Source organism: Drosophila tropicalis, unplaced genomic scaffold (assembly GCF_018151085.1).
Source record: "Drosophila tropicalis isolate 14030-0801.00 unplaced genomic scaffold, ASM1815108v1 contig_158, whole genome shotgun sequence".
Taxonomy (NCBI): Eukaryota; Metazoa; Arthropoda; class Insecta; order Diptera; family Drosophilidae; genus Drosophila; species Drosophila tropicalis.
In genome coordinates, this window is record NW_027172602.1 from 6,657,190 (window position 1) to 6,672,100 (window position 14,911).

The 14,911-nt window shown below is 38.2% G+C and overlaps 1 protein-coding gene across 3 annotated transcripts in view; it reads left to right on the forward strand.

Annotated features, from left to right (window-relative positions):
- vex (somatomedin B and thrombospondin type 1 domain containing protein vexed) overlaps positions 1–14,911 on the forward strand; it is an 81,243-nt gene that overhangs the window by 54,709 nt on the left and 11,623 nt on the right. For all 3 annotated transcript variants that reach the window (XM_068303571.1, XM_068303570.1, XM_068303572.1), the window contains one exon: positions 10,742–10,936. In XM_068303571.1, the coding sequence (XP_068159672.1) occupies positions 10,742–10,936 (195 nt within the window). The remainder of the gene's footprint in view (positions 1–10,741; positions 10,937–14,911) is intronic.

Consider the following 14,911-nt stretch of genomic DNA (forward strand, 5'->3'; position numbering starts at 1 on the left):
AAGGCATAGGGCACCATTATCCTATAGAGTCAATGATTTTGTTGCCATTCGCAATGTAGATGTCACTCCCGGGTCGTGCAAAAAGTTCGCTCCTAAATACCGTGGTCCTTATAAAATAAATCGAGTTCTTCCAAATGACCGTTACGAAGTCACCGATATTGACGATTGTCAACTTACACAATTGCCCTACAAAGGTATCTTAGAATCAGCCCGACTCAAGCCGTGGATGCATGCGTGTGATAAAACTGTGAGTTTCTGTTTGTAATATGTATCTGATAAGCAGTATTTATATGTATATTGTATGTATTGTATATATGTATATTGTATGTTTTATGTTTGTTGAATTGTATGATCGAGGTCGATCAAATGTCAGGATTGGCCGAATGTAAACATTAGGAGTATTTTAAATAAGCCCGCTCCTCGTCTCAGTGAATTTCCCCGATAACCGAATTTGGGCACACTAAAAGGGTATAATACGCTAAGGCGGGGTACGGGCACACTCTCTTGAATATAGTGAATAAGACCGCATGTGCACTTAATTTGAAAATAAATAAAATCCGGAAATATAAAATCAATCCCAAGGGATTAATTACTTTAAAAAGTAGAGAGTTTACACCTTTCTTCATGTAGACCCGCTTAATAAAGGGTATTTGATAGTCGACTCACTGTTTGTTACTGTTGTTAAATGTTTTATAATAAGGTCATAGTTGGCCTCTTCATTTGCCACTGAAACGAGGGTCGATCTTTGACTATCTTCATGTGGCCAACCCTCGCATGGTTATATGGCCAAAGTCTTCGATGATGAGAGCCCAAAGCCCCGTTTGTTTCAGCAGTGGATCCCTTTCGTTCTTTCTCCCTTTCTCCCTCTCGTTGCTAGTTGGTGGCCTGTCGACAATTTGTTGTGTATTTTTATTAGGACAATGAAGTTTTTGGGCCAAAGCGTAGGCGTGTCTGGAACATAAATGTTTCATAAAATGTGCTGGAATAGGCAAACTTACAACTTCCCCCTCCGAAAACCGAGACAAAGCGAAAGCAAGCGAAAAAAAAAGTCCCCCCAATCTGCTGTTGGGTATCTAAAAATTATTAGAGCAACTTGGCTTGCGGCTGTCTGATATATGCCAAGTCCTAACTCCCCTCAACTCCACAACCCCTCTCAACGCCTCTTTCTGATTGTGAGTGGTTACAGTATGGAAATAATATTTTGTGCACCGTCTGTCGTCGTTAGCTTGTGTACAGTGTGTACAGTGGCTATTGCCAATTGCAACTTTATTGCAAAAGTTTATGTAATTTACAAAAGTTTTCCATGAAAATTATGAAATGTATACATGTGTACATGTGGTTGGTAACTTAATCATAACATCTAGTCTAGTTGCATAGATACTTAGTTTCGACTAAAGGCGTGGTTGGTTGAGGATGGGGACACTCCATTTAAAGTTTTGTTTAGCATAAATGAACTCAATGCCGAATCGATTCTCTGGAAAGTTAATGAAAATAATAGCAAGCATATACATCAGCAGATGTATCTCGATATATAGAAATGTTATGAAATATTCTTTGAGCTCTCATTTTCGTTTTATTTCCGGTCTTTTAAGTTGGAGCAACATCTGTCCTCGAGTACTATTTCCGCGCTATTTCTTGTCATCATTAATTTGTGCCCAATTTTTACAGTCAATTGGTTTGCAATGTCTTTGCCACTGTTTCACTGTAGTTTTCCTCTCACTCGCTCGTTCGCTGTCTATCTCTGTCACTCTGTAGTAGTTAGTGTAGTTAGGGTTGGCTATATTTGAATTTTGAATATTGTGCCTGCTGCTTGGCATGGAATATGAAACAGAAATACATAAATTGAGCGCATAAAAATCAATTTGCCGTAACCGCACAAAGCAAATAAAGTGAGTCGAAAGATGCTCCTTCTGCTCCTGTTTGTGAGGCCAGAAACCAGAGGCCAGAGTTGTAGGCCCCATAAGAAAATGTAAATACATATACATATATTTATATATATTTGTATCTTGAAGAAATTGTCTGCACTCCTTTTAGCTCACTCTATTTCTCTTTCTCTCCCTCTCTATTTGAAGGGATGAAGAAGGCTCTGGAGGAGGCGCATGTTGATGCATAAAATGCTCAGCAAGAGCAATCTCAGCGTTTATTTGCATACTTTTAGGCTGCTTAGCATATTTATGATGATTTCTTTTTGACGCCCACCGCCCGCGACCATTTTTCTCGTCTCTTTTTGGTCGTTGTGGTCTCTGCATCTTTTTTTTTCTTGTTTGCTGTTTAATAATAAATAGATCAAAAATGATTTGTATTACTAATAAATTGATGGATGCTTCTCCATTTGGCTCTGCATTGATACGGCTGGATTACCCTTAAAACGTACATGCCAAATGATTTACAAGAGCAATGCCCTGGTCAATGCTGCAAGCCCCAAGGTGATCCCCTACCGTTTCATAGCCATTCATTCAACCTACTTGTAATAGTCATAATAATAGCAATAATAATTTGCACAACCCGTTCGGCTTTTGTCGATTTTACTGCTCAATTTGATGGCCAGTCAGCCGCACGAGGAATGGTTGGGAGAGGGCGACAGAGAGCAAGAGAGAGTGTATGGAGGCCAAAGATAAAGAGGAAGAAATCTACCTTTCATCCCAACCACCCAAGGCACATAAAAGTCAATTGTCTGCAACAAATTGAACACTTTTGTAGCACTTCTTCTCCGATGGACTGAGAGGGAGATGGAGTTCATTCAAAAGGGTTCAAACACACCCTAAAGCACCGCCACTAAGCTGCATTCCCTTTAGTGGCAAAGAAAGGGCGACTGAACATGCTTTATTTATTGCATTTACTTTAAAGACAAATCAATAACTACAAAGTTCCATGGCTACACCCAATAGAGACCAGGAATCCGCTTACATTTTGAAATTATTAGTTGCACACTAAAGTAATCTTTGATCAATGATCATCTCATCTGAGAACCAGTGACGCATTGAAGGCTAGAACTTACATGCAAAGACAAAAGCAAGCAACAGCTTACAAGTGCAAAGTAAAAGCCATTCTTATTTTTATTTTTTGTTTTCATTATTTCGCGAATTTTAACGGTACCTCTGCCTTAATGCACATCATCGTCGTCAGCTCATCTGATTACACATGCAGCAGGCTGGATATCCTGGCAAAAAGCACACCAAAGGTGTGAGTAATAATTGCTTGAACGTGAGAGTTGCACGCTGTCTCCCATGTCCACATAAATTGCATTCATTAAGGCATTGAAACAGGCGTTGACAGTGCGCTTGTGGTAGAACTTCATCGGGACTTCATTTCATTATTATTCCGACTACCATGACGGTTGCCAGATACAATAACAATGGCAATGGCACTGGCAATGGCGACAGAAAGTCTAAAACCCAATGACTACACCATATAGAGACAGAGGTGGAGGAAAAAAGGAGAAGCAGCGCATGTTTCGTTGTTTGTTTTTTGTAATTTTTTGTGAATACTGTCAGATCCATCAAAGTCTGCACGTTTATTAAGCAACTCAAGCGGAATTTGGTTTTCCCTCTAGGGGCAAATGGTTTACGGTTTGTAGTGAGACTGTGGAGCGAAGGCCAGAGAAGAGAAAGCTGAGGACGGGGGTGTGACGATTGTTTTGGGGTGCGCGAACCAAAAATTTGATTTTGGCCCAAGCAGCAGTGGGGAAAACTTGATTAATTCCTGTCCATTCAACTGAAATGCAAAATGCATTGCCAAAGGAGCAAACTGTATGTACTTCTCGAACTGTGTGTGTGTGTGTGAGGAGAACTCAATTAGCTTCGCAATTTACCAAAATGCATGCTTGTGTCTGTGTGCAAAAAGTATTGCCTACGTTTTTGGGGTACACCCCAACACAATGTCCTTGACAAAGTTAAGAATTCAAGCAGCTCGGGACAGGTGCGGTGTATATGTTTGTGTGTGCGTGTGTGTGTATGTGGTTTCTGTTTAAGTGATTGTGGTTGGCTTAGAAGGCCACATAATGAGTATTTCTGAATGTGTGTGTGTGTGAAAGCAGAGCAAAACTGTAATAGTTCTCTCTCTTTTCGTTTTTTTTTCGTTTTTGATGGTGGGGGCGAGGTCGTCTAGGTAATTGGAGCGTTGAACAAGTGCGTCCCTGCCACAAGTTGGTGTGGTTAGCAAATTGTAATTTACATTAAGTGTTGACACGCTGACATACGCAGACCGGCCCCCCTCCTAGCAGGAGGGTGGGTAAATGGAGGGAACCTTTCTGCGTTATTCGCACGCATGTGCAATTGTCGTCGAGTCCCGCTCAGTTGTCGCATTAAATTTACCGTGTCAGCGGCTTGTAACTGTTCTTACAGTCACCAGACCATCAGACTTACCGCATCTCTCCCCCTAATGCATGCTATAGTTACGTACATATTCATGGCAGTAGTCCAAAATTCCAAACCAAAAGGGAGGAGACACTCAACTATGCCATCACACCGATCCTGTTAGGGATCAGCATTTGAAGAGTAACGTGTTGTCACATAATTTCCATTTGTACTGATATATTGCATACTTCTTGAGTATGCTCCCTTTTTTCCTTCTATGGCCATGTTCCAATTGGGAATTTTTATTTCACAGCGTTGTCGTCGTCGTCGTTGTCGGCGTTGGCTTTGTGTGTGCTTGCCGCAAAGCGCTATTATAACTTTGTCGTTGCCACCAAAAAGCCAAAGTAATATAGTACTTTTGCACATGGATTCGAGAGTCCAGAAGAGACCGAGACCGAGTTCTCCAACTAGCAAAAGCACAAAGGACCAACACAAATGTTAGAGAAAGCAAGAAGGCAAATGGAGACGAGTGCGGCAAATGTTTGTCAAAGAAAGTCACATTGCAAAAAAAAAAAAAAAAAACTGCTTATTGCTCTTGTTAATAAGCATACATATATTTCTTGCCATAATTTGAATCTCAAACCAAACTAAGCACAAATCCAAAAATCATCATAATTCAGCCAATAGGACTGGTTAATCCCAGTTATGTTTAAAGGAAGTTTAAGAATAAAACGAAACAAAACTTCTCCTTTTTGAAGTCCTTTAAGAGACAAAGTTTAATTTGAGGCAAATAGTAAAATAGCATGACATTAAACTGAATGTCACTTTCATATTGGGAAGCAAAAAATGTAAAATCTGTTGCCCTAACAACCTAACATTATAGGTTCTATGTTTGTGGCAATAAAATATCAATTTCATCAACCCTCTTCTAACATTTTAGCTTTAAAATTTTCGAGTGAACAAATAAGAAATACGACAAATACTTTTCATCGGGACAATGGTCTCTATTGTAAGAATAGAATTTATCAAAATCAATAACCAGGATGGAAATTCTTGGAAATTCTGTGCATTGGCACACAACAAAACCAAAACAAAACAAAACAAAAGAAAGAGATATTTTCCTATTGTATTTCAAAAAAGATAAGTGATACATTTTATAGAATTATTCATATCATATTCAATTAATTGAATTTAAGGCAAATATTATTCCGAATATATGTAATTGTTTGTTAGATGGCAAATTGGCTCAATTTGTTTTGTGTATGGTAAAACTTTTTTGTTGAAATTATTTTTGGATACATACACACACACACACAGACACACACACAATATGCATATAAACATTTCACTTTTCACATAAGCAGAATCTCTTTCAAGGGATTCATTTCAAACAAATAAAACTTAATGTACGATTAAAGGGTTTCATGGCAATTGTGACTACTTACCCACACGCACACAAATAAATTTATATATGTATGTACATATATAGAAAAGAACATTGACCATTATTGTTGCTGTTGTTGTCGTTGTCGACACTCTCTGGCCAAGTGTTTAGCTGCGAAGTGGTGGCAATTTCATTGAGGTGGTTTGCATGCTCCAATAGCATTGGCGGCCATTTTTGCCACATTGTTAAAAATACATGTGAAACACGAAGTACATACATATATATATATATATGTGTGTGGGTGTGTGTGTGTGAGAGTGAGTGTGTGCACACTCATGCATACAAATAAATTAAATGCCACGGTGTCGACCAATTTGGGCAATTCACGTGCAACATTTGGTGCTTTGGCAGCATGGTCAGGCAATTTGCCGATTATTGGCAACGAACTTATACACACACACATTTATACATACATATATATTAATTACAATATTTTTTTTTTTGGCTGTGCGTGTCTCTCTTTCTCTGTGTGTGTGTGTGTTATGGCCTGGCCAAATGTGTGCAGAAGCGCGTGTAATTGTAATCTTGAATGCCAAATTGTTAGCAATTTGTAATTGAATTTAGATCGTGAATTTATTGCATCATAATTAAAAATCCATTTGGTAATAAATATTCGATTTAACCTTTTTCTAACAGACACACCCACACACACACACACACACACAAACACGACATATCACATAAATCTGCATAGATACATTTTGCATTTGCAATTTGGCAACAAGGCATTGAACATCACTTAATAACTATATCGATTAGTACACTGATCGAAACAGGTAACAATTTAAAACTAAATATGCATATAGACAGGATGTAACCTTAATTGACTTTTATAGAACGCCATATCGGTCTTTTGATAATGATATGTGGGAGGGACTTTATCGCTTCGCCATAGAGGAAATCACTTTAAATAATCTCATATTTGTAAAAACTTTGTGCCAACAAATCATTTTTCTCTTAGAAAATTATTTGGAAACAAGAAAATTTTCTAAAACATTACTCCTAATATACTTATATACCCTCTTCTGAGCGATAAGCATTTGATATGTAGCCACAAATGTGGTCTATTCGTACAGCCAGTTATCAAGTTAAGTTAGTTGGAGAAATTATTAGCAATGAAACATAATTTGTCATCATGAACTTACTTTGATTCAGTATTCCACTGGTGAATGGTGATTATCGATTATGCAAATTACTTTACCAGAAATCGCATTCACTTGCGGGCCACTTGCCCACATTGTGCTACCAGAATTCTGGTAGTCAAAGGATTACAGCCTAATTCAGTTGAGATGGAGACACTCGGTATGAGTCACTTGGCCAATGCCCATGAATCGAAAATGCTTTTGTGATGTACTGTATGGAGGCCAAAGATTACAACGAATGAATGAATGTCAGGACAAGAGCATAGCTTATTTACAGCTTACATATGCAATAATGCCAAAGGGATTAGAATACCTTTGAAATGAGACTAGAACTTTAATCTGGTCTAAGGCAGAGGCTATATCACCAATAAATTTCTGTGCAAAATGGCAGACAAAAGATTTATTTTACCACACAACAAATGTTGTCTTTAAACTAACAAAATTTAATACATAACTTCCACTCGAGATGAAAATTTAAGTATTTTGTTTGGTTTTTATAAGCATTAAAATGGCTTAAGAAATTGATTAGTGTCTGTTTCTGCTAAAGTCTTTTATGCATAATTTGTATTTTGTTCATTTCCTAGCATACTTGTCAGCTGAATTCGATTCGAAAGTATTCATAGGTTCTTATTGTTGAATAGATTTGAAATATTGCTTTGACTCAAGATGATTCATTTATTTCAAAGTTGTTGTCGTTTCTTGAGACACAGCATGAGAGAGACTTTTGAACCATCAATTTTGGCCCAATTGAAGTTGAAAATGCTTTGATGTATGTACATACATATGTATATACATATGTATGTATGTATGTCTGTAATCGTTTTTTTTGTGTTTTCTATGTAGGTAGTACCTATTGCCATTGCTTTTATCTGTTTATCTGCCGCACTTGAGTTTGTCTAAAGCAATTGTTTGACTTGGCTAGACACACACACACACAGACACGTACATACATGTACACACACACATATTGCACACATAAACCAAATGTCCGCACAACGCCAAAAACTCGAAAAACTGGAACAAAGAGCGTCAAAAGCAGCTCGACTTGCCACAACAGGCAAACACAACAACAGCAACAAAAACGATGGCAGCAGCATTTGACGCCATTTGTTTTACTTCGCTGACCACAAATAACCATGCTGTGGCTACCCCCCCACTCCATTTCCAGCTATCCCTAACACCATTTTGTGGGCTAAACATTTTCCAGTTGCCGCCATGGTCAGGATTTGTTGTTTGCCTTTTGGCTTGGACTTTACGAGTTGCTGTTGCTGTTGCTTATGCCATTGCCGTTGCTGCTGTTGGCCAGAGTCGGTTTAGGGTACAGCTGGTGGGCCCCCAAAGTTCTCAATTCACCATTCTGAGGTCTGGTCACTTGCTGCGACATTGAGTTATGTTGTACATATGAGAATCCCAGAGGAAGTGCCAGTTCAGCAAGAGCACCAGCATCATCAGAATCATCGTCATCATCATCATGAGAGGCAGCAACAGCAACAGTACCAGCACCAGCAGCAGAAGCAGTCGAGTGTATGAACAACGTAATGACAAGCACTTCAGTTCAGTTGGTTTTGGTTCTGCTAAAGCATTTGCATTTGAAACTAGATTACCAAAACTTTACTAGACTCTTGAAAGCGTTGATCGAATGCTAATGGAAAACTGTCAAAATCATCTTTTAAAAAAAACCATGGCCATCATCGTCATTGTCACAATTATTAACAGCTTGGTCAGCTGGCATTTGATTGCCGCTTAAATGGCTGGCAAAAGGTATAAGTGGGAAGGGTATGGCATTGTGCCAATTCAAAAGTAAGTTAAGTGCAACTGCAACCATCTAGTGGAGCACTGCAGGCAATGGCATTAAGAAGTTTTGCAGGGTTCGCCTCAGCTCTTCCTCTGCTACTGCTTGCCATCTAATTTTCAGCTTTTTGCCGCTGTCGTCGCTGTTGGGCACCCACAACAATCAAGTCGCATGATTGCTAAGCAGGATAATGCCATTTATTGCCACAACAAGTCCCAGCACCAACACCAACACCAACTTCAACTCCAGCCACAAGGAGGCAGGAACCACAACCAAGCAGACAAACTTAAGCCGGCTAGACACAAAACTAGTACGCCTTGGCAAAGTTTTTGCTTCATTCGCTGCTCTCAGCATTCATGGGCCCCGTCCACAATATGCTAAACGCGCCACCAGCAGGAGCACTAACAACAGCAGGAGCAACATCAGCAGTGGCCAATGCAATCATAATTTTAACTACTTTAGTTTTATGCTACCCCTAGAAGCAGCTAGCATCTATTATCCTAGTAGTTTGTTCATGTCCATTTAAGTCCATTGGGGTATATTCACTTTGTCCATGGGTTTGGCCCTACCAATTGATACTGTTAAGCCCAGCAGCTACATAAGTGATCTGTCCATTACATAAGGTGCATCGATTTACCCTAGGAAGTTAACAAAAATATAAAAAAAACTCTTATATAAATTGCAAGCGTATAGAAAGTACGTTATAACAAAAACTTTAACCCTCTGGGCAATCTTTTCCTTTTCATTTTTTCATTACTTTCTTTCTTTTAACGTTTTGTTAATTCTGCGCGGCGAAACTTGTGCAAAAAAAGTCAAAATGAAAATGAGAATGGTCTGAAATGAGATAAGATGAGAATGAGAATTATAAATTTCCTTTGTGACCGTTGAATGCCAATAAGACCACTAAAAATTGGCCTTTAAAGTTGGTGAGAGAAACAAAAAGAAATAGCAAACAATTAAAGCCCTAAGTATAGTAAGACTTGACGGAAGTATTAAAACATTTAAGCCCAGAAATGCATTAAATAAAACAATTTTTAAGATCCTGAGAAGTGATAGTCAAAGCAAGGAACAAACAAAATCCAAATTTTCATTAGTTCTCGTTAAAAGCTAAAGGCAAAAAATTAAAGATAGTTTTTTGATTGTTTTGAAAGTTGTTCTTTACATTTAAGCAAATCAAAGGCTTGTGATTGTATTGAGGATGATTTTTCATGCCATCTGTATGTATCCTTGTCGAGTTGTATTGACTTTAAGCCTAATCCTTGACTACATGCATATATATGTATGTATAGCTACATCCAATCTGAAATAGCAATATTTGCACATTGCTCAAACGAATCACTTTGTGGTGGAAAAAATAGGGAAATTTTCAATTCGTTTGCCCAACGCTCTTTCCGGCTTCATTAGCGTCTCAGAGATGAGAGATGGAGAAAGAAGAGAATGCAGAAGCTTGCTCCTCCCCAAAAAAAAAAAACTTTGATTAACACTAACCACCAGTTGGGGTTAGTTGTTGGGGAATGGCAAACGAAATGAAACGGAAAACGAATGGCAAAAGCCATAGCCCAAGAAGCGCAATCAAGGCATATGGATTTTAATTAATTTTTCCACGCTGCCATTCATTGTCTTTTTCATTTTCATTTTCATTTCTCATCTTCATATTCATTTTAATTTTTCCACTGCTTTGGCATTCCTATTTAGCATTTTAGCTCCTCATCCTCTTTATGCATTTTCACAATTAAAACACTTTGCTGGTTTCCATTTCCATTGAATGCGCCATCTTCAAAAGCGTAGCCTATCCTAATCCTAAGTGCATAATCCTGTCTATAGGCCTACGGCACAAGCGAGAATGACCCCTAAAGAGAGAATTGAATTGCCTTTGTTGTGGTTGAATTTTGATTCTTTTCTTTTTAAGTTTTAAAAGGTTGTGGCAACATTTCATGCAACCAGTGGCTCGTATATGCCAACAGACTTACATACATATAGATGCATATATCTTCGATTGTTCGACATGACATGAATTTTTGGATTTTATATTCTTTCCCTTTCTCTCTCTCTCTCTTTCTTGTTGCAGTGCTGGACTGTCAGGTCAGTGATTGGGGCGCCTGGAGCGAGTGCGACAAGAGCTGTGGCACCGGAATGATGACGCGCACGCGCCAAATCCTTCAGGCGGCACAAAACGGTGGCAAACATTGCCCATCATTGCTCCAGAAACGTGGATGTCAGGGCTATCGCTGTCACGGACATCGCGATAAGAAGATTTTGCGCGGTAAGTCACACACAGCCATTGCATTTACAGCATAAATACATGAATTCTTCAAGTCTGTACCTACCATTCTCCCTCCATGCCTACTATCATCAAACCCATCCAATGCCCCTGTCACGTCGCCAATGTTGGCTTTTAATGAAATGCACTTTTAATTAAAAGTATCTGCAGTTCTCTAAAAGTTGCCCCACAGGCAGGTACGCGGTCGCGCATTCGCACTCAAAATCCAACTGGGCCAACAACTGAGCTAACCAATTCACTTAGCCAACTTACGTCAGCTGAGCCCTGTCATTGTGGGTGGTGCGGGCGAAGGCGGCTGGCTGACTTGCTGACAGGAATTGTTAATTAAAAGTGAAATGTGAGAACAAAGGCGAATAAAAAGGCAAAGACAAAATGGCAAACACGAAAAATCTTTGCTGTAAGCAAGCCAACTGGCCACCCATTTACCTCTCCATCTTCATCTGTTATCCTATTCTCTGCCTCCCACGGATTCCCATCAACTCAAGGAAAATAAAAGCCAGACAAATAGTCAGAGAGAACCGTATAAAAATGTTAACTGGATAAATATAAATGTTAAATACCCAAAGCAAAGATGAAACTTAATCATTCAGACAAGTATAAATATCTGCATGATAGGCATTTAGAAAACAAGAGAAAAGCAAATAACAAGACTATTTCTGCATACAGAAAGATGAAAACTAAGTAACTTGCCTTGCAGGCTAAAGGGAGAGTCGCTTCTAAGATTGGGGGAAACGATTTGAAAACCACACTAATTCAGGGTTCCTGATAGAAAGATCTAAGGCCCGCCATGAAGTAGGCAACAAAAATGTAGTTTTTGCAATTGCAAATTACAAAAAAAAACTATGTAGCTTTCTCTCTCCCTCCATTTCTCCCAGTTTGACTTTTACATTCTGAGGTATTTTAGTTTCATTTCTCATGCTCTTGCGCTCCCAAAAGTCTGCAACATTTTTTAGTCTGAACTGACAAAAACACGAACTAAGACTTCATGATATCCACATAGCAACTATGGTACAAGGACACACAAGAAAAGAGACTATAGTAAAAAGCTTTTACACCTAAACGCCTGGCAAAGACTAAAGCAAACTAAGTAAACGCTGAATTTAGAGGGGAGCAGGGATAAAGAACGAAACACATACTCCCACCTTCTGGCCACTATTTTTGCGGCTAGGTTCAAGTTGAAACTTTTTTAAATTGCCTTTTGCATGCGAGCTAGCAACAAAAAAATAGCAAAACGGATCTGCCAAACTGCATAAGAAAGCACTGTACGTGGAGGAGCACAAAAAAAGTGTCATAGTCATGGAGACAGAGGCGCACAGTAAAGGGGATTCTATGGCTAACCTCCTCATGCATCCATGCCCGACAAAGCAATTTTCTGCAAGTGGCTGACATAAAAGCCATATTATATTTGGCTAAGTGTCACCGCCGGCACACACACGCCCTGGTTCTTGCCTTCATTGCGGGTGGGGTAAGGAAAAAGACGACAACGACGACGTCGAGAAAAAAAACTATTAAAATATCGCTGGAAAAGTTTTTGTTTATGTTTTGGGTCGCCTGCGCTCCATTAGCCTTGGACGTGCCTGTCGTTGGTTTTGCAGCAAAAGCAGTTCCAACAGCTCCAACGCCTGTTTGGATTTAGTTTTCCTTCTGGTTTTGCTTTTGACTCAGACTCAAACTCAAACTCATTCGCTCGTTTTGTATATATTATTCGTTATTTTTTTCTATAGCACCAGCAGCTCTTTAAGCGTTTTAATTAAAACTTTGATTGCAGCCATTAAAATATTGCGTACAAACACAAAAAAAAATGAAACAAAACGATTACTTTGAAGGAATATGAGGGAAAAGTTGTTGCACAAAGAAAAAGGGAAATTAATTACGGGAAAAGCTTTATTATGTGAATGTCTCGCATATGGCAACAAACTGCAACAAACTTCAATGAAAACCAAATGCAATCCAATCGGCGTCATTTCACTCAAATCAGGTAAAGCTCTTTGAAGCTATTGGAATGGTCAAGGAATGGTCTTAAATATTAACGAGATTACATTGATATTTGTCTAAAAATAAACAATTAGCTTTAATTACCCAAATCTATCACATATCTTTAATTACTTTTGGCTTTACCCACTTTCCCCTCGTAGTTTCACGACCAATTAAAATAAGACAAATGAAAATAGAGAGCAAAGATTTCATTTGGCATAAATATATTTAACTATTTTGGAATACAGTAATTAGGAATATTACTTTGCATCTTTGCATGAAAGCCACAGAAAGGATAATTAAAGCAAGCACTGTCACCAACAACACCCACACATACCCATACCCAGAACCACCACAAAGACACACACACAGGCACACATTTATGTGCATATTACCGTGTGTGTTTAAGACTTATAATGCGTTTAAGCTGTTTATTGTTTTTCGCACTCGCAAACACACACACAGCCAGTTATTCAAAGTAAATACATATATATATATATATATTTATGTGTATTTGTATCAAGCAAATATCAGAGAGCCATTGGTCTTTCTTGTCTGCTAGATCATTCAGTCTTTTGCCACACTTTTAAGGGCTTTAGGGCAATGATTATATTAAGCCAGAAACAATGTGAATGGAAAACCCATTTCATATTTATCAGAATATTGCAGTCTTTGGCCAAGTTTAGGCCTTAGACACGTAAAGCCTAGTAAACTCGGCCGGCAATTTGTGTGGCCTCCATTTGCCCTTAAGTATGCTATTAAAAATTTTCAAATGCCAAATTAATTGCTAACAATACACATGTGTGTCTGTGTGTGGGTATATCTCTTCTTATTTGGTTGTTTTTAACATAACAGGTGAACATTTTATAGCCCCTTTGCTGAAACTCTTTAAGCTGGTCGTTTTTAAAGAGTCAAAAAAGAAATGTTACTGAATACAGAAACTGATGAATAAGAGTTAAGAAATTATGTATCACAATAAGATAATAAAACGATATCCTTGAATCAAATGATTCTGTTAAGTTCAGTCTAATATGTTATGTTTCAGCCACATCGGTGCCGACAAATTTGATTTATCGCTTCTCCAGCCTGAGTTAGAGTCTCTTCCCCTATCTTCTTCTGTTTTTCTTTTGTGTCCACTCGATTTAAACTTTAAGTTGTTAGGTTTTGTTTTAGCAACTCCAATTATAAAAGCTTTTAAATTATAATTAGATAGACATTAAAACCAAGTCTTTTCATTTAAGAGAAGGTTGAAAGTTATAAATAAAAAATCACTTAAGGGATTATTCACTAACAACAATTAGTAATACGAGTTCTGGAAAAACTGTAAGAAAAGCCAAATTCAAATGAATTATGGTCTCAATCGCTTCGAATATATTGAAATAGTGTAAGCAATTTCAAGTGCAAATTGCCTAGTTAATGTTTTTGTGTGTCTTGCTGAGGTGTTTATTCGTTGCAGGTGCGCATACTTTTGGATCATACTGTCAACACAGGCAATGTCCTTGCTTTTAGCTCGTTCTCATCGTCACCAGCCACAATAATGCGCTGTGCTCATTAACATTATAAAAATAATTGCTTCACACACACACACACACCACACACACACATACTTAAATAGAAGGGCATGTGAATTACGTCTGCCATGTGCTAAATTCCAATTAACTTGCATATGTGTCTGTGTGTGTGTGTGTATGTATGTAAATATGTGTAAATAAGTGTGAGAGGATGTCATCTCGGTTGCTTGGCCAAGTTGGTAATCGTCCAAGAAGAAATACATATACATACATATGTATATAAGTTCTGATGGACCAAATGAACACCCTTAAAATGCTTTTAGAAATTAAAATGAAATTATTATCCAATTAAAAGCAAAGATAATGCCCAACTAATTAACTATAACAAAGTATTATCGTGTCCCATTTGCAAATTGCATATGCCCAAAGACAATGACATTGGCGGATATGAGAAAGGTAAAAAAAATAAACA